Source organism: Gastrolobium bilobum, unplaced genomic scaffold, assembly GCF_033153095.1.
Source record: "Gastrolobium bilobum isolate Gb01-03AN ecotype WA unplaced genomic scaffold, APGP_CSIRO_Gbil_v1 utg4030, whole genome shotgun sequence".
NCBI lineage: Eukaryota > Viridiplantae > Streptophyta > Magnoliopsida > Fabales > Fabaceae > Gastrolobium > Gastrolobium bilobum.
The window spans coordinates 161699-186198 of record NW_026898387.1 but is presented as its reverse complement, the minus strand read 5'-3'; the positions used below and the strand labels follow the sequence as shown (position 1 = coordinate 186198).

Sequence of the window (24500 nt, the reverse complement as noted above, 5' to 3'; positions counted from 1 at the left end):
AATTTATTACTTTTTTAATAAAAAATTATGAATAAGTTGTCGTTTTGCAAAAAATTACGAATCTATAGCACCCAAACACGCCCACATGGGACGTGTTCTGATGGAGAGAGACACGCCCATGTGGGGCGTGAGCTTGTGAAGGAAACACGCCCAACGTAGGGCGTGTGTGGTCACGCCTAGGATAAGGCGTGTTCAGTGGGTAGACACGCCCAAATATGAGCGTGAGTGACTAAACTGACTGCTATTTAAACACCCACCCTCTACACACTCTTCACAATTCTGTCATTGTTATGCTAAACTCTCTGATAGTTTGCACTTGTTTACTCATATTTTGTTTTATCTTTTAAAATTTTGATTTTAAAAATGAGTGCGAATTCTGATACTATTCGTGTTGTTCTATATTTTAACGGTAGGAAAGAAGAAGGTTGTCGTGGTGTTATTTTTTTAGGGGAGAAAAGGCCATCACGTATTAAACGAAACTCAACGGTTGCTGAGCTGCATCAGAAAATACGTCAAAAATTATGTCTTCAAGACAACCAATTGATCACTCTTGTCACGTCAAGGTTATGGCAATGTGAACAATACATTAGCTTGCAAGTGGTCGATGACGAAGACATCGATATGGTAATGGAAGAGTTCTTGAACCAGTGTAGAAAGGATTTCTTAGAGTTGTATGTGGATACTACAACTGCGGAGGAAGTTGTCATACCAATGAGGTCAGTTAGGTCTACTTCTCCTCTTAATGCATAATCATCTGCTGTTCCTGCTGTTAACATGTCTGAGGAAGATGAACATGACCCTACTTGGGTTATGGATGAGGAGTATGACGAAGATGATGAGGAAAATATTGCAATAGAAGATCGTCTTCTTTTAGAGGATGCGAGTGAATCGGACAATGACGAAGAATGTGGCAGGTCTGGTACTGAACTTCAACCATTGCATGATTTGGGGGAGTCTCGTATCGTTGTACATCATGGCACAACATCGAGTCAAGTACCAGAACATCCTGAAGGTATGTTATCAATTAATATACTGACATTTTGGTTGTTGCAATTTTTGATTAAGAAAATAATTCAATTCTATTATTATTACGTAGTACTTGTAGGCGATGCACCTGTTGATCCTTTTTGGTAAAAAATTCTACATTACACATATATTGATTGGGATTATCCGAGTGAGGCACAATCATGGACGCAGAGTTCGGGTTCAATCCAAGGTCCTTGGCAATTGGGAGAAAAGTTGTTTGTTAACCAACAATTTACATCCAAAAAAGAGGCTCAGATGGCAATCAAGCGCTACCTCATGAAGGAGCATCAAGAAGCAATTGTGGTTGAGAGCACTCCCACAAAATTAAGCATGAAATGTTGTGCACACGTCCAAGGTTGCCCGTGGAGGGTCAGGGTAATTAAACCAACGTATGGTGAAAATTGGAAGGTAATGAAATGGGGAGGGAAGCACAATTGCTTGAATGACCATATTTCTCAAGATCATCGACAACTTGATTCTGACGTTATTGCAGCACTTGTAGTAGGTACGTAATTTCAAATTAAAAAGCTGATTAAAATTGCAGTTGATATACCTGTTGTTCTGTTAATGTTTATATCCAGCTTTTGTAATTCAGAGATGATAAAAAAGGAACCTTCAGTGGCCATTTCGCTCGTTCAGGAGAGGATAACACATTCATATGGATTCAAAGTTTCATATCGAAAGGCATGGTATGCGAAGCAGAAAGCAATGACAATGTTATATGGTGATTGGGAGGAGTCCTATGCATTTTTACCCAACTGGTGTGAATATATGCTTCGATTTTCACCAGGTTCCTTTTACAATATTCAAACAAAGGATTGTTTTGTTGGGGGCCAGTTGGTTACCGAAAAACGTGTATTTGTTCGTTGTTTCTGGACTTTCAGACAATGTTGCGAGGCATTTAAATTTTGCAAACCAATGATACAAATTGATGGCACTCATCTATACGGAAAATATAAGGGAAAGTTATTGATTGCCACAGCTCAAGATGGTAATAATGAATGTGTGCCACTTGCATTTGCCGTTGTTGAGGGTGAGACATTGGAGGCTTGGTCATACTTCCTTGCCAATCTTCGTCAGCACGTCACTCAAGCGCATAATATATGTCTAATTTCAGACCGACATGTTAGCATATTATCGGCTGTTGAAAATAATCCCCTATGGCAGCCACCCCATGCATTTCATGTTTTTTGTCTGCGACATGTTGCAAGCAATTTTAATCAACGATTTAGAAATGACAAATTGAAGGCTAGCCTGATGAATATAGGTATGTTGCACACTATGATTGGTGAATTAAATAATTGTAGTTTTTGGTTAAGCGTCAACTGTGTGTTTTTTAACCCCTTAACAATTATCTAAGTCGCTAATAACTATCATATATTAATTGCTGTTAATAAAAAAAATAAACAATAAATAGGGACTTACATGAGAGAGAGACAGAGCTTCGCTGCGCAAAACCCTCCAAAAGAAATTTAGAGAGAAGGAGGAGGAGGAGGTTTAGAGAGACGATGGGAGGGTGGAAATGAGGTAAAAAAGTGAAAAACGGATTTATATACACCGCGGAGAACACGCCCTGTCGTGGGCGTGTCTCTCTCCTAGAACACGCCCTACTTTGGCCGTGTCTTGGTCAGAAGCTCACGCCCCACATGGGCGTGTCTCTCTCCTGTCGCACACGCCCTAACTTGGGCATGTTTCCTTCACAAGCTCACGCCCCACATGGGCTAGTCTTTCTCCATCAGAACATGCCCCATGTGGACGTGTTTGGGTGCTATAGATTCGTAATTTTTTACAAAACGACAACTTATTCGTAATTTTTTATTAAAAAAGTAATAAATTAATTTTTTTGCCGAATAAATTTATCTATGTAGTTTTCTTTTGGTTGTTGCTTCCATTTCATATATCCAGAAAAATTATCTTTATTGTATCCACTATAATTTGTCAATAATAAGTCATTATTTATTCAATGAAAAATTAAATTAAAACTATATTTATATTGTCACAGTAGATATAATATACTCAAAGAAGCATCTATCGCAATGCGATGGCCCCGTGTTAAAGGGGAAGATCAAATTCATTGGCTCTGGTTCAAGAAGACTAGCTTTCTTTCTTCGTAATTCTACTGAAGGGGACCTTCGGAAGGAAAGCGTATTTTGAAACGGTGATCAATCTATTTCATTTAAACGTCATTGCTTCTTGAACCCGAATTTTGATTTTGACGATTTTCTTTAAAAAAAAATAGACACTCCCTTTTCGAATAATCAGAGGCAGGGGAAGACCTGTCTTGCCAAATACTACGTTCCTCTCGAGGCTTCCGAGAAGCATATGGTCGAATACGAGGTAATAAATCATGTCTTGGTTTTCTTCTGCAGCAAATACTTGGATCAACTTCCACAGTGCTGCTTGATTGTATATTTGTTCTTATGCGACCTAACTAAAGCTTCCTATGCTTATCTGTATATTTTGCAATAAAAATAACTGTGTGAAATTCTATTTAGCATACTGCTTCAAATTTGATTTCTGCAGCATTCACTCGAGCTTGTATGAGAATATTGGCTAACCATGTTACCTCTCCTGATTTGATAGAAATCCCAGTTTCATTGTCACCTGCCACTTTTCTATATTACCTATGTGTTGTTTGGCTATGTAATTCCCCTTTCTAAGGATGTCTCACCTTTGATTTCATTCACAGCCCACATTAAGTCATTAACATCCAACGCGGAATGTATTTTTCTTTCGCATTGGTATTATCATCCCCTCCGTATTTTTTTTATATCATAAGTTCATGATAGGGGAGGATTTGGATTGGAGTGGTTTTGACTTTTGATCATGATATATTGATTAATGATTGTAGTGTTCCTTAAGAGTTAAGACTATATTATATTGTTTCTATGCATATATAGTTACCTATCTATCTGTCTTGAAGGTCTATATTATACTTGATGAATTCATCCTAGCGGGTGAACTGCAAGAAACAAGCAAGAATGTATGCATTCTTTTGGAATTACTGCAATTGTCATCTGTTGCAGTGATTGCTAACATGTGTGTATGTTTTTCTCCTTTCCCCCATGTCATAGTATTCTAATCTTTAGGCCGTGCAAGTTGCCCTATGACTCCAGGCCTTGAGTTGTGCGACTTATGTAGCTTTTTCCGGCAAGTTTTGCTGCTAGTGAGTCATGACAATAGTAGTCTGGGTGTAAATTTATTTTCAGCTCGGTTCTATCATATGCCGTATACAACCTTGGTTCCATCACAAACCTATTTTAGTGCCTGCAGACGATCATTGAGAGAATGGAGGAACTGGAAAAACTAGAGTGAAACATTATCTTACGGCAGAATGTCATAGCTGTTTGGGGATTCTGATGATTTGCCCATGAACTCCTTGTAATTCTTGCTTGGCATAAAAAGCTCAGGTTCTTTTCAACCTGCATTGTTTTTTATTTTTGGATTGCTAATTTCATTCCTCTTCTGACTTGTTACATCACAGAGCAAATTACCACTCCATGTAAATAATAACTAGAGAATTTACAAGTCCGAAGTATAAGAAATTCAAAAGGATGAACTGGGGAAGATACAGAAGTACTAACAGTAAACAAGTTGTCTATTTTTTAATTTTACTTGAAGTGTAGGGTTGCCCCAGGTTAATGACGCTACAAGTGTTATCCTTTCAGATTAAGCTACCAGCACTCATGTTTCCCCTTCCTCGAATGCTCAGCAGTTAATCAATGGCAGATGTAGCACTAAAACCAGCGCATGTAGAATTATAAGAATGAAGGACTTTCCATGCCTTGTCAAACATAAAATAAACTTTTGTCTTCGATTTCAGATACTCTCATCACAAAGCGATGGGGTACCGATAATACAGAACCTGCCTTGTCTTTCTTCACATACAGAAGGAAGATGAATGTCCGGCCCATTTGTCCTGGATGGTGGCAATGACGAAGCAAGGATAAAGAGCTGTTGCTCAGAGATTGAGGTGATCTTGGATCCCAGTGCTTATAGCGATGCATGGGAACGGGGAAGGGTTACTTGGGCACATGGACTCATTGCAGAAGAGTCATGCCTCTCACTTTGCCAATTAGGATATTGGGCCGTCAAAATATTGCCATTTACAGCAGTCTTACCTTGAGATGCTAGTTGCAACGTCCAAAAGCTTTGGTGCTGTAGTTTATTTGAAACTGTAGAACCATAATGAGTTCCGAAGAACGAGCTACCATAAAGACGAGGTTGCTGCAACCGAACCTGCAGTCAGTTAAACAACACTTAAACGTCATAATAAGACAATGGATGTTGTCATATGAAGGATATAAACTGCAGGTTGGCAACAAACTTTCACCACCTCAATCATATCATGTCGAACAATATAATCACTTTAAGCTATTGGCCCTAGATTTTGTAGTCCGTTAATACAAGATTGATCGGAGTCTATAAATAGATTAAAACCTGTGGTCCTGCGGCAGGAAGCTGATCAAGGTAAGAAGCGGAGGCATACTGACTTTGAGGCGTAGGTATTGGCATGAGCCCATGCTGCTGCTGTAGTGACTGAAAATAAGGCACTTGCGATTTTGACAATGGTTCCAACCTGCTTCTACCTTTATTAAAACTATCGTTGACCTCGAACCCATTGCCTCCTGCCGACAAGGACAAGAAGTTGAAACTCTGCAGAATATGGACAGTCATCAGGGCATGAGGAAGAGGGGGCAAGGGGAGGCACCGTTATCAAAAGTATCCATAAGCTTACTTGCTTTTGTTGACCATACGCCCCAGGTGTTGGAGGAGCCTGAGATATGTCATGATAATGGCACTGCTGCAGAAGAATACCACTCTTGGTTTCATGGGAATTCCTCGTGGTAGCAGAATGAACTGTTCCAGATGCAGAACTATTTCCATTTCTCATCCCATTCAAGTCGTGCACTTCCATTAGAGTTCCACATTTTGATCCTTGGTGTCCTCTCATTTGATGACATTCATAAAGCTCAGGTTCTTTAGCAACCTGTCTTTTTGGCACTTCTAAACTCCGGATGAGATGACTGATATGAACATGAGCTGCACACCTCTTCCACGACTTTTTTTGAAAAACAATTTCCGCAATCTGCATCATTAGTTATTGGAAACAACCAATAGGCGTTTGAGCATGGATTAGGAATTTAGGATGAAGAAATTTTTCCTTTATACAGGTAAATCATGCAAACACCAGCAAAAGCATAAACTTGTAATTCCATACCTTTCCACCAGAAGAACACCTTTCCATTATGTCCTGCTTGGAGGCACAAATAGCAGCATTCTGCCAAACCGAAGCTTGAGCAGCAGAAGACCTGAGGGAGAAAAATCCATCAAATTTGGATAAGCAGATTAGGCTGCCCAACAATGTCAAAATGAAGTGGAATAAAAGAAACTTACTGCATATAAGAAGCAGTAATCCCAGCAGATGATGAACTTGGAGACAAGCCTGGCCACAATGCTGGACCTTCTGATAAAACAACCAAAGTTGTCCAGGTGTCAGCCAACCAATGAAATACTTCAGTCATGTAAATAACAAAATTCATTGCTAGTAACAAGCACATTACATCCTCAAGCATACCATTCTCTTTTTGGTACTTGATCACATGTTGTTGTTGCTTACCATCAATGCCTCTGGCCTGAAATGTAAACCGATAACACCATTAGTACTACTACCACTAGCTTGCAGAACAAGAATTTTATTGCAAACGGTAAAAACTGAAATGCTACCGTCTCAAATTCCACATCTGGTTGCCTCCCATTATGTGAAATCTGTGATTGTCTGGGTACATTTAATCTGCAACACGATGAGAAAACGTGTAAATAGCTACGAAGGATTTTAAAAGAATAGACATTTCAGAATGCAACTGTAAAACTACCCACCCTATTTCTAGACACAGCTCAGAGTCATGCAATGCAACTTTGCTGCCGTTTTCACTACCAACCATCGTAGGCACTGCCTGCAAATTTGTCTTTGGAGTAGTGCCGTGAGTTGCCACCAAGAACTTTGCATTCCCAGGAAAATCAGTCTGTTCTTGACTAGTGGTTTCATTTAAAGAACTGATTTTTGCAGCTCCTGTAGGTGATCTTTTTGGAAGAAGACAAGCATCCTGAGTAGTTTCGGACGCTAGAATACATGACCAAAAAAAAATTAGAAATTTAAATACATAAATTAATTACTTGGAAAAGTGTTGTGTGAGAGAGAATAACCTTCAAAATTAGCATTAGCATTCTCATGGTCCTGCAAGACCGAGGAGTTATCTGGTAAAGATTCGCACTCTAGTTCACTCCTTGCATTCGAGCCATTGTGAGGGAACATTCCAGCCAAGGCATACAGAGTCTCCACAACCTCCTCCTCATCTTTTGTGATGGGCCCAGTAACAGCCAGTCTCGTGGACCAGTCCTGCCTTTCTTGTTTCTACAAAAAGCAAAAGTACAAGTAAAGATGAAATGGAAATGGTTAGAAAACGAAGCAAAAGGTTAAGTTTTGAACCATAAAGACGTCTCACAGTACTCAATACTCACTTTGGATTTCTTTATGCCATCTTTTTCGGGAGATTCTATTCCCTTGATCTTACGGTTCACCTTTTCCGAATTTGTTAATATCCATTCGCGATTCCTCTTCTTCATGGCTGTGGATTTTAAAAGAGAGAAAATTTCACCCTTTTTTTTTTTATCAAAAATCTTAATAAATAAAATAAATTAACGAACTTTCCCTTCCCCACAAGATTTGATATTATAGAAGAAAACTTGACTCACATAATAAGAGCTACAAATCGAATCGATATTTTCAGAAAGCATCATAAACTATCAAGCTAGTTTTCCTTTATACTATAGAACAGAAGGAAACGTGACAGAATCCTGAGTCTCGTCATTGTTATAAAGAAAAAGCAAAAAGGCCGGGGTTTGCTTTGCTTCAACTCTTATCCAACATTACTATCGATGAGTAGAAATTGGCCGAAGGGATATAAAAGGAAATGTAGATTAAATAATTATGAAAAGATAAATGAGACATCTTTCGCTCTGAATCCGGAAATAGGGCACCTGAACGTATCTTCCGCGGAACAGAGGCATGATCAACGCCATTGCAGTCATTGATAAACTGCCAAATCATTAAATATTTATTATAAAAAAATAATAATAATTCCATAAACATAATCCAGGAATTGAATTGAGCGAGCGCATAAGTAAACTACCTTTTTGGGAAGCTTAAATCTCTTGGGGGAAATGACAGCGGAGTCATGTGGTTTTTGAGAACCCATTTCGTAGCTTGATAATGCTTTAGCAACAGCACTTAAGCTTCTCACCTTCTCCTTCTTTGATTTCTCCGAAAATGGAAGGTCCTCACGGATAGCATTGAAACCTATCTCTGAGTGAGAAATAGAGGAGTATTACTATTTATTTACTTATTTATGCGAAGAATAAGCAGGAAGAGAACAAAAGAGAGAAGCATTATCGGAAAGCGACAATAACAAAAAAATATAAATGGATTTTTATTTTAATTTTATTTTGGGAGAGAAATGAGTGGTAAATGACTTACGAGGGATGAGGTTGCGTTTCCCAGCAGAAGCAGATTGTTGTTTATTAATGTTTCGCTTGGCGGTTGCGAACCGACTGCCTCGAGATTTGTCCATTTCTTACTCACTTCATCGGAACCCAACCCGACTCACCCATTCCGATTCTTTCACGGTGGTTATCCCAATCTGAATCACCACTCTGAGAGGGAATCAACTTGGTTTAGTTGCTAGTTGATGGCCTCGCCTGAAAACCACTGTTAAGTTTTTAAGGTTAAGACTGAGGACAAAAAACTTTGGCAGTAATGAGAATGATTTTGTGGCATTGTGGTGTGATGTCTTTTTTTAAAAAAAGAAAAGCAAACAAGAAAAGTAATTCCTCGTGTTCAGAGAATCAGGTTCTTTGTGAGAAATAAAGTAACTGATTGGGTTGAGCCAAAAACAGGAGAGTGGTAAATACTCACGAGAAAAGAAAGGCAACTGAAAGAAAAAGATAAAAGGAAGCCTCTCAAATGTCGTGTCCGTGAGAATTGTAAGAAGGAAAGTACCTAGTATTTATTTTTTTATTATGACTCAGAATTTAATTCATCATAAATTTATAATTTGCTTTTTTCAAAAAAAATAAAATTAAGGGAGTTAAGTTTGAATAAGAACAAAGGAGAACTATGGAAGATTCAAAATGCTTTTTCCAAACGGAAAAAAAAAAAAAAACAAAGTTTTCGGTTCTGTTCGTGCGCGCTTTCGATTGAATGCAATGCGAAACGGCCACACTCCCTCCTTCTGTTCTGTTATGACTTCACTCTCAAAGTTTATTCTTGCCTCCTTGCTCCTCAATCCAATCAATGGTTCTCCTTCTTCCATCGTTGATTTGCGCCCAAACAGCAACATGCATAACGTGTCGTCCACATCACCTAAATACCTTAGTGTTCTTTATTTTATTTTGCAATTTATATTATTAAAATTAAAGACATAGTTTTTGCCCAACCCAAAAAGAAAAATGTCATGGCATTTTTTATTTTTTCTTTTGGTAATACCGACCCATTTCCATCTACGGTAAATCTGGCGGAGGAGATAAGCATGTCAGGTGGCGTCTCTCCGTGCAGTGCGACAAAAGCTTGTTCTTATTCCATGTTCCTTTCTCTTTCTATATCTGTGAGACTGAGATCTCACAGTGCATTCTGCGCTTCTTTTATTCTCTGTGAGTCTGTGTACTCACAAGATCGTTAAGTTAATTATTGTCATGCGACTCATGCCACACAAGGCACAAACAAGCACTCCTGGCTACTGCGAGTGTGTGAGAGGCACGTGCCAGCTCGGGGTCAGGTGGATGTTATACAGTGAACATTATGTTTGATACACGTGCGGAGGGTGGTATTGCTATTAGCGGGATGTGGAGATAAATTGGTTGGTTCGGGTCTTCACTTTTCAAATTCAATGTTGAAGTGCCATTTATGATTATTTCATTCTCAGCGCCAGGACTCACGTTTCCTGCGTGACTCTTCATTCTTATCTTCACTCTTTTACTCCACTTGTTCGACTTGTCATTACTAATTTATGCATTTTTGCTTTTTTATCAATTGGTTTTTTTTTTTTATCAATTGCATTTAACGGAATATATTTAAACAATATTTTATATAGTAAGGAAATTTTGATAATTATCACTTACAGGACTATGTACTGTCCACCAAACAAACTTTTAAGTTATTTTCAGAAATTTCAAAAAAAAAATGTCAATAATTTTTAATAGTAAACAAATATATTTTTAGAATATTCAAGAATAACTCTAGCCATAATATTCTTAAAAAGAATGTGTTACCAAGGAACTTAGTTAAATACCTTAAAATAAAAACCTTCAGAAATTGATTAAACGATGAAGATATAATTTGAGGCGGATCGTTTATTGAGGTGAAGAAAAAGGAAATATAGATGAAAAAGTAAAAGAATAAAATTGAACAATGTTACTTGAGAAATGTAAAATAAAAATAAAAATTTATTTTGATATTTTATTAATTCCAAATTTATTAAATTTTAATGTTTCGAGAATTGAGATGGTCAACTTAATTAGTAAACGAACAATATGAGAAAGTGAACTATATACGTAGAAGATGGTTCGGTGGGGGAAAACACGTGTGATTGAGCAATCAACGATGGAAGAAGTATTGTTCTTGTTTTTTGTGTGTGTGTGTGTGGAGAATTAGAAGTATTGCTCTTTGTCACGCATGTTACTAACTTCAGTAACCGGGTGCGCGAGGACGTTAACTGGGAACTTAAATATTTTAACAACATTTGACCCTTTCATTGAATGGATAAGTAAATAACTAGATTTGATTTCGATATATATGCAGCGTTGCTGTAAGGCTCAATTTGTGGTTTCTCTCTTTTTAACTTGATAAATACCCAAAAATAAAAAATCATAGGTTAAAGAAATTTTATTATATTCCTCAATTTGATGATACAATACAACAATAGACGTAAAAGAGAAAGCATAAAACTACCACATCACAGACAGGAAAAGAACAATACTATTACACAGAAATTATTAAAAGACGTTATATTATAATTATATTCCCAAACACTAACAATGATTCAATTCTTCTTCATCATCTTCTTCATCTTCTTCTTCTTCTTGGTGTTTGTTCTGAAATTCTCACCCTTTTCACTCTCTTCAGTTCCTAACAATGATTCAACATGCATTGAAAACACAATTTTATTTTACATGACGTTATTATATAACATAATACGCTATTGTTCCACGTTGACTTGTTATTATAATAACATAATATGCGATTGCAAACGAAGGATAATTTATAAGTTGCATGGGTTGGTATGGAACTGTTAAGGGCACTTGCGTCTTCCGCCATGGGTGGTCAAGCTGGCATAGCAGGGGCACACTTCTTGGTTACCGGCAGTTCCTGGTGGTACGCAGTTGCACCGTCTACAGCAAGTTCCACAGGCTCTGTGGCAGATGCGCTGACGAGATGCTAAACGACATCGTGCAGCACACGCTCCATCACAATCTGAAATTGAAACCATTATTATTAATTAAACTCGTCCACCTCAAATATGCATTACGTTCAAATTACTATTTAATTCAATCAAATATAATTTTTGTTAATTAGTTCATTGCTACTGTTTGTTTTTTACTTTAAATAAATTAACACCCAAACAGATGCTGAGATGGAATCGAATTTTGTACCCATCTGCTGAAGAAGAGAACTCTGAGTCTGTGCGTGTACCTGCGATTTCTCAAAAGCACATATAAATTAGTTAGTTAAGTACGTAGCTTCATGGTAAAGGAAACACTTGTGAGCTTGTGAATCATGAAGGAGTGGAGAACGAAGGCCAAGTATAGTAACTAGTTATTAATAGGGGTTTGCATTTGTCATTTAACATGACAACAAACTTTTCTACACACAACATTTTGTGGGGCCACACTTTTTAAAGAAAAAAAAAAATTTATGGCACGCAAAACGAATCTCTATAACATTACACAATCACTTTTCCTACAACATAACTCTTATAAAAACCTTATTAATAATATACAGAATATATAAAACATTAATATAGAAATTAAGAAGCAGCATATCTTTAATTAAATTACCGGTTGATCAGCATCAGCAATATGGAGGAGGACAAAAGATACCAGAAGGGATGCAACAAGAACCTTAGAAAGAGCCATGGTTTATTGGCTATGGGCTATGGCAATGAGGGGCTTGAAGAGGTGTACTGTTCTTAAGAGTGCACAGAATGAGAAACAAGGAGCCTCTATTTATAGTTAAGAGAGTAGATTATAAACAAAGGATAATGGGCGCTAGCTGCTTAAACTCTTTATTAAACTTTTTTGTAATATTATATATATATATATATATACACAAATGATTAAATTAAAAAAATTATATATTAATATCATGAAATATATATAGTTAGTGATATCATATTTATATTTAATTTTTTTTTATCATGCGAAACAATTATTAAATCATTAAATGCATAGCATAAAAGTTTTAATAAAAAAAGATGATTAAATAAAAATATATATATAAAAATCAACATTTTACCCTATTTAGTTAGATTTGGAAATTTTTATTGATAAACATATTTTCAGAATTTAACTTATTTAAAATAATAATATTTTAATTCAAACATAGATTTTGAAAACGTATTAGTGACTGGATGAGAGAACATTTGGAAGTGAAAAGTGGTTTTGGAAGGATCGATGGGAGGTCAAATAAAAAGTGGTATTGTTTGGCGGGTGAATTATATATTCAGACTGCTTTCAAAAGACAAGCAGCGCATGGTTTTTCTTGTTAACCATGGTAAAAGCCTTATTCATTAATTCATAACCCCACGCCACGAGTATTATCTTATTCATTAATTCAAACTATACAAGTATAATAACCATTCAAGCGAGACCTGCATATTTTGTTTGAGGAAATATTTTTTTTTTGGTTTTATTTTTATTACTGATTGTAAAAATATTACTTTGTTTTGATTCAACTTTTTTATTTTTGTGAAGAAAAATATAAAATAAAGAAAAAAAAATAAGACTAAACATACATAGCCTTAAATCTTTCAACACTATTAATATGGTAATCTTCTTAATGGATAACATTAACTATTTATTAAAGCGGTTGGCCATTCAACATATATAAATAACACAAAACAAGTCACGGAGTGTGTGATAATAGAACAGTCTAGAGTTATTAATTAGGCTTTTGGCAGCACTTGATGAAGCGGGTCATGCTATGCCAATGCCATTTTAAGGACTTGATTAATGAGGCCACGTAATTTCATGGTCATATATTAACTGAACTAAATGTAGTGCTACCAAACTGCAATTTGATTATATGGACAAGTCCCACCCAAGGAGGGTCATATTACGGGACTAGATTGCTTTATTAGGGAGGGGGGGGGGGGGGGGGGCAAATAGTGGATAAACATAAGGAAGGGTTTTCGGCTTTTTGAATACATGGAAAACTACAAGTGATGAATTATTATTATAACGGCCAAAAAAAATTGCTAAGTAGCTTGCCGCGAAGGTAGGCTTTGGGAGATGGTGATGTATGGATTTGGATGGTGCAACAACTTTGTGAAGTAGGAAGAGAAACAAGTTGCTAAAGCAAGCACAAAAATAGGAAAAGGGTTATATAACCCAATCCTGACAGCGCTGTATGGGTTGGCACCGCAGCTGTAATATTCTAGTAGAGATTATCTTTTCTCTATTCTTTTCGAAGCTATACAGACAAAATCAAGATGAACCTACAATACAGAACTTAATATTTATATAAATATTAAATTCTTCTCCTACTATAATCGTAGGGTTATTTTTCAATTTTTTTTATTCTACAAATATTTTATTTCATTTGACTTTTTATTTCTTTTATTTTTTTTTATTTTATCACATTTTTTAACATTCAAATTTCTTTTTATAAATAACAATCAAAGTAATTTTTTAAGATAGATATCGTATTTATAAGTTTTTTTTTTTTTTTTTGGTAAGCTATAAGTTATTCTCTTTAACCTCGATTATATAAGTTTTAAGGGAAAAGTTCACCAATGCCCCTGTGGTTTACTTCAGAATCACTTATGCCCTTGTGGTTTGTAAAAAGGTATGTTTTTTATCACATATACCCCTGTGGTTTCTTATTTTTTACAAAGCACAGGGGCATATGTGATAGAAAAAAAACCACAGCGGCATAAATGATTTTGAAGCAAACCACAGGGGCATCAGTGAACTTTTCCCAAGTTTTAATGATATTAATATTTAAATAAATTTTCGTGATACTACTTTGTGAGTACTAATATGAAAAATATAATGTCATAAAAAATATAAAAATATATAATTAAAATAAATCATTTTAAATTATGTATACTCCTTGACTCATTTATATGGTGAGTCTTCACTTCAAACATAAAAGGAATAATTTATTAAATTTATTTATATAATATTTATAGGTTTGGTGTTTGTCATTTTAAATGACTTAAGTTATGTCCTTTTAGGAGAGAGATAGACACAGAAAAACGGAAATCATGGTAGAGAGAAAGTGGGTAATTTTTTTTAATTTAAAATTCAAATTTTCTGTGTCCGTATATCTCTTAAAATAACATAACTTTTTGTTATTTAAAATGACAAACATTTTTTCCAATATTTATACTAATTATTTTGGATAATATATCCAGTTTGGGCCCATTAAGCCTAACGACCAATAACAAGGGAAAAACCCTAAACCCCTTTATGAAATGTACAACCACCACACACAGACATATATATATATATATATATATATATATATATATATATATATATATATATATATATATATAAGGGGTTCTCATCCCCATTCAAGAACAACGCATAAAAAGGTTAATATTCTACTTATCACACTATAGTTATTGCTAATACTGACTTGAATATTTGAATGTCTGGCAATTGCACACTCCTTTTTTCCACCAGAGCACATGGAGGAGCACAATGTTGCAACCATCAAGACTACTCCAAAGATGCTCAAGCACACCCACATATCATGATCAGAGATACATACATATATGTTCACCAAGCTAGGGATTGCTAGGGTGTATTTGGTAGGAGTTAAATTTAAAGATACCCGTGCAAATGAAAGTAGTATTTTAATATGTCTATGTTTGGTATAAAGTTTTGAAAAATTTAACTAGGAAACAGATTTGCATGGGGTTAGACATTTGTGAGTAAAAAGTATTGTTCAATAATATCACATAGAATATGATATTTTGCGGATTACCGGCCAAATCAAAAAAGGAAGTGTTGCAAGTGTCCAAAATGACCCTCTATTATCAGTTCAGTAACTCTGTCTCCCTTACAGAACCAGTAGTGCGTTGCAAGCCTAAAATTTTGAGATCCTTCAGATCTGGGAATGGTGGGTTTGATTTCTATAAGGTTTGGACAATCCTTACAAATTCCATGTGAGTTCGTCGTTGGTTTGTAGCCCTTTTGTGTTAGTTCCCGATGATTCTTCTACCATTATCTTCTTTCTTTTGTCGTTGACTAAGAGAGAGGGGCTGGGAGATCAAACCACACGCTCTCTGTGCCGGAGTGATGGTTTTGAACGGAGAGACAAGGAGAAAGAGAGAGATATGGTAGAAGAGATGTTCACCGATAATGACTTGTATTTAGCCTCCCAAATATTAGTTTTATTTAATCAAGGGTTGTTTTCGTAATTTCATCCAATTTTTCCAGCAATATTTTACTATTAACCAAACAAAGACTTAGGAAGTTAAAATCAATTTTTCATATAATATTTTGTCCTACCAAACAACTTTTTTTTAACTTTTCTATCAAACTCATTTTCTCACCATATTCCTAGTAATTGTATTTTCCTAGTAAAAAAAAAAAAATTTCCTCTACCAAACCGCCCCTTATTCTAGATTATATATCTAGCTTGAGCTCATTAAACCTAAGGCCCAACAGGCAATAGCTAAGAGGAAAATCCTAATCCCTTTTGAGGAATCTACAACCACCATATACAAAGGGTCCTTATCCCCGTTCAAGGAGAACTCATAAAAAAATAAGTATGCTACCTAAGACACTATTGATATGAATGATGGTGACTCAGGGACATTGACCATATTGCCACCTTTTAGGCAAAAACTTACCGGATTGTCATTCCAGGAAAAAAATTTGTCAAAATGCCACGTCACAATCCCGCTGGTCTGACAAGCGGGAATGGTCTGGACCGTGTCAGCGTCTGAATGGTCAACCATTCTCGCTGAGCTGCCCAGCTAGAATGACATTCACGCTGACAGCGAGAATGGTTGACCATTCAGACGCTGACACGTGTCCAGATCATTCCGCTTGTCAGACCAGCGAGATTGTGACGTGACATTTTGACAAAAAAATTTCCTGACGTGACAATTCGATAATTTTTTATTAAAGGGATGACAACATAGTTAATGTCCCAGTGACTTGAGTGTTGAAGGTGCACACCTCCCTTTCCCACCAAAGCACATAAAGGAGCGCATTGTTGCCACCAACATTAATACTTCAAGGATGCTCAAACACGTATGATCAGGTACACAAATTTGTTCACTAATAATAATAATAATACGAGATTTGTTAAATTTATAATTATGAGATACGATAATAAATAAAAATTGTGATTAGTAAGTCTTTAACAAAAGTCAAAATGTATTTAAAAAAAATGTTATAAAAAATAAATTATAAATATTCTTTTATGTCGGGAAAAAATTAAGTTAACTTGTTAAAATAATATAATAGTTTTTTCAAATAATATATATATATATATTATCTGCAGTTAATGCAGATAAATTATCTGCATTGAGACCAAAACGACGTCATTTTAGGGCAAAAATCAAGGTGTTTTTATAATTTTAATTTATTTCAGGGTTATAATAGTCTCTATAATTATAATTTTTAATATGTCAACATCAAAACGATGTCGTTTTGGAAGTAAATACAGATAACTTATCTGCAGTAACATTTTTCTGATATGTATGATTAGAATCATTTTACACCAGTATAAGACTAATAAATCTTACACCACATCTCAACCGTTAATTTATGTTCATCCAACGATTATAATTTAGAAAGTCATACAAATTAATTAATATTAATTCATTAATTACACTACAAATATCAACCGATGATTTTCGTCCATCAACGGTTGAGATGTGGTGTAAGACTTGTTAGTCTTACACTGATGTAAAAAGAACTTGCCCCATATATATATATGCAGGATCCTTTGATACCGGTGTCAAATTTGAAGTTTGACACCTCATCTGAGAGCCATTAGATAAAAAAAGATCAATGACTCTGATTTGTAAGCATATAAGGTGGAATCCTTTGACACCGGTGTCAAATTCGAAGTTTGACACCTCATCTAAGAGCCGTTAGATAAAAAAAAATCAATGGTGTCACATGCTTACAAATCAGAGACGTTGATCTTTTTTTGTCTAATGGCTCTCAGATGAGGTGTCAAATTTCAAATTTGACACTAATGTCAAAGGATCTTGCCCCTATATATATATATATGAGACAGGATCTTCTTACACCGGTATTAGGAGTAATAAATCTTACACTCAATCTTAATCGTTGATTCTTGTGTATCTAACGATTGTATTTTATTGAAAACTTAATAAACAATTACTGAACATAACTCAATCAATTACAATCATTCGATTAGCGAAATCAATGGCTAAGATTAAGTGTAAGACTTATTATTCTTTCACCGCGATAAGTTGATCATATCTCATATTCTCACATCGATGTAAGTTGATCATGTCCCTATATTTATATAAAGTTAAAATACATCTAAACATTATTAAAAGTGAATAAAATATTTGAAGTTTAACATATATTTTATTCGAAGTTAACCTAAATATATGTTAATTTTTTTTTTTTAGTATAACTTAAAATACCCCTCACCGACAGCCGAAGACTAATTCCCTCGAAGTATAACTCTACCAACAAAATATTTTCTATACATACGATCAGGAATTGAATCCACGTCAGCATACTTAAGGGACTCAGCTATCTACCAACTGTGTTGTGCTTTGTTAGTGAATATATTTTAAGTATTTGTTTAATAAATTTTAGTATCAATATTTAATTTAAACAATAATTAGAATGCGTTATTATGGCATGCAGTACACTATGTAGTACCGATACTAATACGGGACATGTGACACGATACGACACGACACTTTAATTCTAAAAAATGTTACATTTCGACACATTAGGACACGTTTTGATATTAAATAATATTTTTAATTTTTGTAGTATATATTATATTTAATATTCAATAATTTAACAAAAAAAATAAATCTAAACTTATAATATTTATAAATTTTGCAAAGAAACATAAGATATCCTAAATATTTATATTAAACTCAATAAAATGATAATCGTAATCCAATGAATCTAATAGTTAAAACTAAAAACTCAACGCAACATAACTTTTGAACCTTTTTTTGAATTTCTATAACGCGTGTTGGAGTGTCGGAGAGGGTATGAGAATGTCAAAAAGTGTCAGATACGACACATCAAGAATTTTGAAGTATCGATGCAGTGCATTACTTAATTGAATATCCATATATAATTCATTTTCGCAGTGTAGTGAGAGGCTGCCAAAGAGGAAAGATACTTGCGCAAATAGTTTTGTCTGTTGCAGATCCACACACACACAAATTATTTTACGAGGATCCGATCTGGTAAAAATAATAATTAATGGGTACCTTTTTTTCTCTGAGGCAGACATCTCTTTTGTGCCAAACTGCCTGCCTGTGCTGCAGAAAAATGGGAATCTCTTAATTATGATGCGGGGAGTTTTAAAAGAAAATTTGCAAACAAAAATAAACAATAAAATGAAGGGAAAGGAGATTATTATTTCCCTAAAATGAATAATGATAACGAAACGCAAAGTTAGGGCCAAATACAATAACATCCATTATAGATTTATTTTTTAAACTAAATCTCTTTCTTCGAACAAACTTAAAGGCTCACCTCCTTGAATCATGAAGGTATAGAACACATCTCCCTAAGGCTAACCCCTTGGCTTACAAAGCTTAAAATAACAACTGGATTAAGATACGATAACAATTTTTTAATGTAGAAAAAAAACTTTAGAAACTCGTAATTAAAAAAACCTTTAAAGTAGGGTTTAATGTCTCTAATATTCTAGAAGATAAAATCATATTTTTACACACACAAAAATGTATAAAATTCGTATTTTTTTTTCCTCTTCACATAACCTCACATGAGCCCTATATAAGAAACATCAAAGTCTTAAAAGTAAATGGTAATTCAATTGGCACCAGAAAACTGATCATGTGAGGATGAAAATATGTGTTCAATCCTACTCATTATCACCTTTGAGAGAAATTTAAAACTTTAATCTCATGATCCACCCCAAATTAGAACTAGTCGCGAAACGATAAATCGATTAAAATATTTTGAAAAAAAGAAAACGATAAATCAATTAAAATATTTTGAAAAAAAGAAATAAGGTAAGAGGTAAAATAGAAAAAGAAAAGACCAACAGGGCAACAACCACGTCACGGCCTAAGCAAAATATGTCCCTTTTATTTTCATCTCCTTCTCTTCCCACATAATCTACCTCAAGATTCTCTCTCTCTCTCTCTAATATATTTCCTTTCATTCATAGGTGAATTGACTTCCTATTCGTTATTCATAGGTCAATTCCACTGATATCTCGTTGACGGTTAGTGAATATTTGTAACTTGTAAGGCATGTGAACGTGTACTGGTCATATTAGCTTTCACAACAAATATCAGCTCAGAAGATTAACATATTTGATATTTTGATATCTTGGCAATTACCAATAGTAACTTGGAATTGATCAAAGATAAATTAAAATTTCTCCAAGTTACACATATGTTACATTCCCAACTCTGTCAACCCAACGACCGCACATACATAACATATCAAACTTCTCTAGCAGCTATCCATACTGCCTGAGTGCTGAATAATACTAAAGGATAGCCCAACCTGAGGGATCTGAAAATGAATGTTAAAGTTACACCACTCCTGAAGGAAGCCGAAGAACAAGTTGTCCACCAACAATGCTGCAGCAAAGGAGAAAAAAAAATAAAAAAAAATCAGAAAGTTAACAAGAGCATAGTAAGATGTATGTTTTGCATATCTGAGAATTTAATCATCCACCTCTTGACGTAGTAGTAGCAAAAATCTGCCAGGATGAAAGTTTGGACAATTTCTGATAGAAGTACCATAGAAGGCCACAATCCATAACCCAAAGCAGTTAGTAGACGTCCGCGAGTATCTAATACCTGAGGAAGACAACATAAGCATTCTCTTAGATACAGTACACGGTTGCTCTATCTACCATTGGATATGGAAGGCTGATACGGTCAAAAATAGTTTATAGTACGAGTGTCATACTAAAGCAAAAAATTCTGATGAAGTATACATAATCCAAGGTATTAAATAGTATTTTCCATATCACTTAATCTCTGGAATATTATAAGCAAATCATTTTATTTGCGGAATTAAGCGATAAAAACACCTTAGGAGTTAAAATTCAGTCAGACCTGGAGGACCCAATGTGCACAACTCAAGAACCTTGCAATTCCAAGGGCAAAAACATAGTGTGCTGTGAATGGTTCAACAATCTGAGAGTTGAAATTAAGAGTTAACTACAACTGTATTTAGAAAGACCATCTGGCAAAGGAAGATGCAATACCAACATACCTCATAATCAACATTTCAAACGATGAAAGTATAATAAAGGAAAAGTAAGAGGCAGAAATATATTTCAAAAAGACCTTAGCATTCTGCATGACCCGCAGCTGAGGGAGAACAGACACAGCTTCAAGATAAACACAAAAGGCCCAAAGAATCCTGTTAAAAGTGTGATGCCGGGTTGTTGGATGAACAAACAAGGACAACACAGCACAAGGTATCACCTGCATTTTAGTAAAAGAAAATTAAAACACTCCATCCTCAGAGCAAATGAATCCTCCATTCATTTAGACGCATGAAAGATAAAATATCTTAGTTCTTTCATTTCAGAGCTAAAGTTGGTTCTTGTGTATGAAACTAAGATATTTTCAACCCAGAAATTCACCCATAAAGGGAAAACAGAGAACAATAGTAACAATATGATAAGATGGATGAAATTTCTGTTACCTTGAATGGCTTGAACCCATTCTGAAATTTCAAAATCTGATTCTACAATAAATATTTTTATTTTATTTTATTTTTTAAAAAAAAAACAGATTGAAGTAAGCACTCCTCTGAAATCACCTTTCTAACCGTCAAACATTAGGCTCTCTTTTTGAACAGGTAACCAAGACAAACAAGCTTCAAGGAATTACAGAACATGCATTCAAACAACACCCCTCCTTCCCCCTTCTCTTGCAAACCATATTCCTTTTAAGGAGGAGAGAATACAGGAGGAATTATCAGTATGTACTACAAAATAAACTTTTAAGTAGAGGTGTTCAAATCGTGTAGGGAAAAAGAAATTAAACTAACAATAAATGCACAGACGATAGAATATTAGAAGTTAATAAATTTTAGAAGCTCCTAAACTGTGCTTTTAACACAATCCTAGTCCAAAATTGTAAAAGAATCCTCATTTTTACCAACTGCAGTTTTGTAGCTAATGATACTCTGAACAAAAAAGTCTCTTATTTAAGAGTTTATTAAGCATTAGATTGTTAGAGAAATTCAACACGAGAATTAGTGAGATGCTTAACAGGAAGCCCCAACCCAAGCTATGTTGCCAAATGAAAATAAATGAAAAGCATAATATAGCTAATACAAAAGAAGATGAATACCTTTATACACAAGACAGAGGACTTACCACATAGTATATTGCAAGGTTGTCCTTATCATCCATATAACTGGATTTCAGTTTGAAGCGTATCATGTAAATGACCCAGAGAGTCGTCCCCAATGTTGCCGTATCGAGTATGGTGTGTATATCATATTCCATGACAAAACTGCAGTACAGTCTAGCAGCTAGAAACATAGCCGTCAGCTCCTGTGATTTAAGTGAAAGTCCTGCAAAGTTTAAAACACAGTGGAAAAGCTTGTTCTTATATGCAAAAAGAGGACAGTTACAATTTTTTTTTTATAAACTATCTCATCATCGGTATGTGTCTTACCGAAAGACATAATGTAATGTAATTTATAAGAGTTTACAAAAAAAAAAAAAAAAAAATTGTAAATATAACTTTTTCTTGCATAACTTTACAATACAAATACAAAGAAAATTATTTTCCTCACATTTCTTTTCCTGCTGTGCTGGAAAACAAGAAAATAATTTTTTGTTAAAAATAATAATCGCATAAAGCAACTTTTTCTCTACTTTTATCTAAAACGGAATTAGGGAACGCTTGCAATCCAAAGGAAGATAATGAAGACATCCTGCCACGTGCGACAATTGAACTAGATTAGAATAACTTTTTCAATCCTAAAAACCATTTTTTTTTTTTGGATAATAGTGGATTAGAAAATAGTACAAGCATTTTATTTTATTTCTACATGTAAAAGCTACGAAGTAGTACAAGCATGATTGTTACGACCATCAATGTGTAATGATGACCCACCACAAATCCAATTAAACATAGCCCCAATCTGAAATGTTCATGGTAACATATTTATTTTATTTTATTTTTTAAAAAAGAAAGCCGTTGAAGGAATGGATTATTTTACCCACAAAAATAAAGAAAAAAGGAAGGGATTATTGGGTACCAGCACAAGTTTTTTCCTTGGTGAGCTTGAAAATGAGGACGGATATTCCTAATGCATGAACAAACTCGGCTGCGACGAAGAGGCTGTCGTGGTCGTGAACCACCATTCTGAGGAAGAGCAAAGCAGTGAGGCCCGAAAGCACCGCCAGAAAGGCCTTCATCTTGGGCGGTTGCCGCCGAACCCATGTCGTCACGGCGTGGATCGGCGTCTTGTTTGCCTTCATTTTATTTTATTTTTGTTTAGACTTAGATTGTTGTGTTGTGACTTTGTGTCCTTCCGAAGAAAATCTATTGTGTGATCCAACTTGAAACTGAGAATGCGGGACACGTGTGGTATTAGTTAGAAGTGCATGTATTGTTTATTAGTTATGTGACGGGTGGGTTGCTCAACAACCGTTGTTCCGCCACTATGACTCCCCTGCTCTTCTTCCATTTAGCTGCCCATCTGACAAAGCCCAATCAAGAACATGGGCCCATTTGATGATTAAAAGGGGGGACTGTGAATATGCGAATTAATAATAGAAAAAGTGTTTTTCACTTAAATGAAATAATTTTATTTTATTTTTAATAAAATTATATTATTTTGGTATGTTTTTGCATTTTTTTCTTTAATTTCTTTTTTTTCTAATTTTATAAAAAATATAAAATATAAAAAACACATCAGAACGACACAATTTCATTAAAAATGACACAAAGTTATATAATTTAAAATAACAAACACTTAACCTATTAATAATGATGAATGTTATATTTATAAACTATTGTCGTTTATAATCTCCTACAACCATATCTTAATCATTAATTTTCATCAATGAACAATTATCATTTATTGTAAATTAATATTTAATTAATAAATTTGATTTGAGAAAAAATAATAACTATTGATTTCTGAAATTTAACGATCAAAATACGATAATAAAAGGTTACAAATATAACTTTTCACGTTAATAATATATATTTGGTTTTACAAGGAGTCTAAACTTACAGTACATAGGAAGGGTACGGAAATTTCTTACTCCCTTATATTAAAAAGAAGAAAAAATTCCATTATAATTCATATCCTTTAGCAGTTACACCAAAAATTTTCTCGAACGGCACACGACCCTGGTAATATCCAAGATATATTCACCAAAACCACATATTCGACCTAGGAATAGTGTGTGTGTTTTTATTTATTTTAAATTTAACTTTTTAACTACAAGTTAAAGTGTGAAGATGGGTCTAAATTGTTATTATCGAAAACAAATAAAACTTTATATATTATGTGTACTGTTATTTCGATGACATGAAACCAACTTTTGTAATTGTAATTAATAAAAAAAATAAAGGGCCTGGCACTTTTATAATTCCCTATATGGGATTAGCTTTGCCTCAGCTAGTTGTTCTTTTGCGTTAGGCCCAAGCGCCTTTTTTCCTGCCGCCAAAAAAATAAAATAAGAAGTGGGCCTTTGTAAAAATTTTAAATAAATACATTGCGCCGTTTGTTTATTTTTCATAAATACTTTTTAATTAATAATATATCTAAGAAATTTAAAGTAATTAGATAAAAAAATTTAATTTCAAACAGAAAATAAAAATTATTTTCTTATAATTTAAAAGAATAATTAGCTAAGTGATATGGAATTGATTAAAATTTGGCTATGGTTCATTAACCGGGCCGTCCGTTTTACGATTCTATCAATGCGAGGCCTCTGGCGTCTGATCATTCTATCATGGTGGTAATGATACTTGAAA

The 24500-nt window shown here is 34.6% G+C and overlaps 3 protein-coding genes and 1 long non-coding RNA gene across 5 annotated transcripts; 1 reads left to right on the top strand and 3 right to left on the bottom strand.

Moving 5' to 3' along the window:
• The first annotated feature begins 3077 nt into the window (after positions 1 to 3077).
• LOC133315651 (uncharacterized) lies at positions 3078 to 4379 on the top strand. Its single transcript, XR_009752111.1, has 3 exons — positions 3078 to 3184; positions 3266 to 3363; positions 4291 to 4379. It is a non-coding gene; the product is annotated as an uncharacterized LOC133315651 (long non-coding RNA).
• Positions 4380 to 4956: 577 nt separating this feature from the next.
• Positions 4957 to 7079, bottom strand: LOC133315650 (uncharacterized). Its single transcript, XM_061517316.1, has 8 exons — positions 6907 to 7079; positions 6754 to 6820; positions 6605 to 6662; positions 6424 to 6493; positions 6248 to 6338; positions 5765 to 6115; positions 5467 to 5682; positions 4957 to 5265 (listed from the first exon to the last, which is right to left on the bottom strand). Exons 1-8 carry the CDS (start codon positions 6969 to 6971, stop codon positions 5020 to 5022), a joined length of 1164 nt encoding a protein of 387 aa, XP_061373300.1. The 5' UTR covers positions 6972 to 7079; the 3' UTR covers positions 4957 to 5019.
• Positions 7080 to 10964: 3885 nt separating this feature from the next.
• LOC133315637 (gibberellin-regulated protein 1-like) lies at positions 10965 to 12271 on the bottom strand. Its single transcript, XM_061517304.1, has 3 exons — positions 12139 to 12271; positions 11734 to 11773; positions 10965 to 11554 (listed from the first exon to the last, which is right to left on the bottom strand). Exons 1-3 carry the CDS (start codon positions 12214 to 12216, stop codon positions 11373 to 11375), a joined length of 300 nt encoding a protein of 99 aa, XP_061373288.1. The 5' UTR covers positions 12217 to 12271; the 3' UTR covers positions 10965 to 11372.
• Positions 12272 to 19805: 7534 nt separating this feature from the next.
• Positions 19806 to 23076, bottom strand: LOC133315622 (uncharacterized). Of its 2 annotated transcripts, XM_061517278.1 has the most exons (6): positions 22768 to 23076; positions 21875 to 22074; positions 20832 to 20972; positions 20598 to 20678; positions 20212 to 20336; positions 19806 to 20114 (listed from the first exon to the last, which is right to left on the bottom strand). In XM_061517278.1, exons 1-6 carry the CDS (start codon positions 22988 to 22990, stop codon positions 20066 to 20068), a joined length of 819 nt encoding a protein of 272 aa, XP_061373262.1. In that variant the 5' UTR covers positions 22991 to 23076; the 3' UTR covers positions 19806 to 20065. The 2 variants fall into 2 exon arrangements, with proteins under 2 accessions (XP_061373262.1, XP_061373263.1); XM_061517279.1 differs by lacking the exon at positions 19806 to 20114 and having other exon boundaries at positions 20284 to 20336; positions 20573 to 20678.
• Positions 23077 to 24500: the final 1424 nt, after the last annotated feature.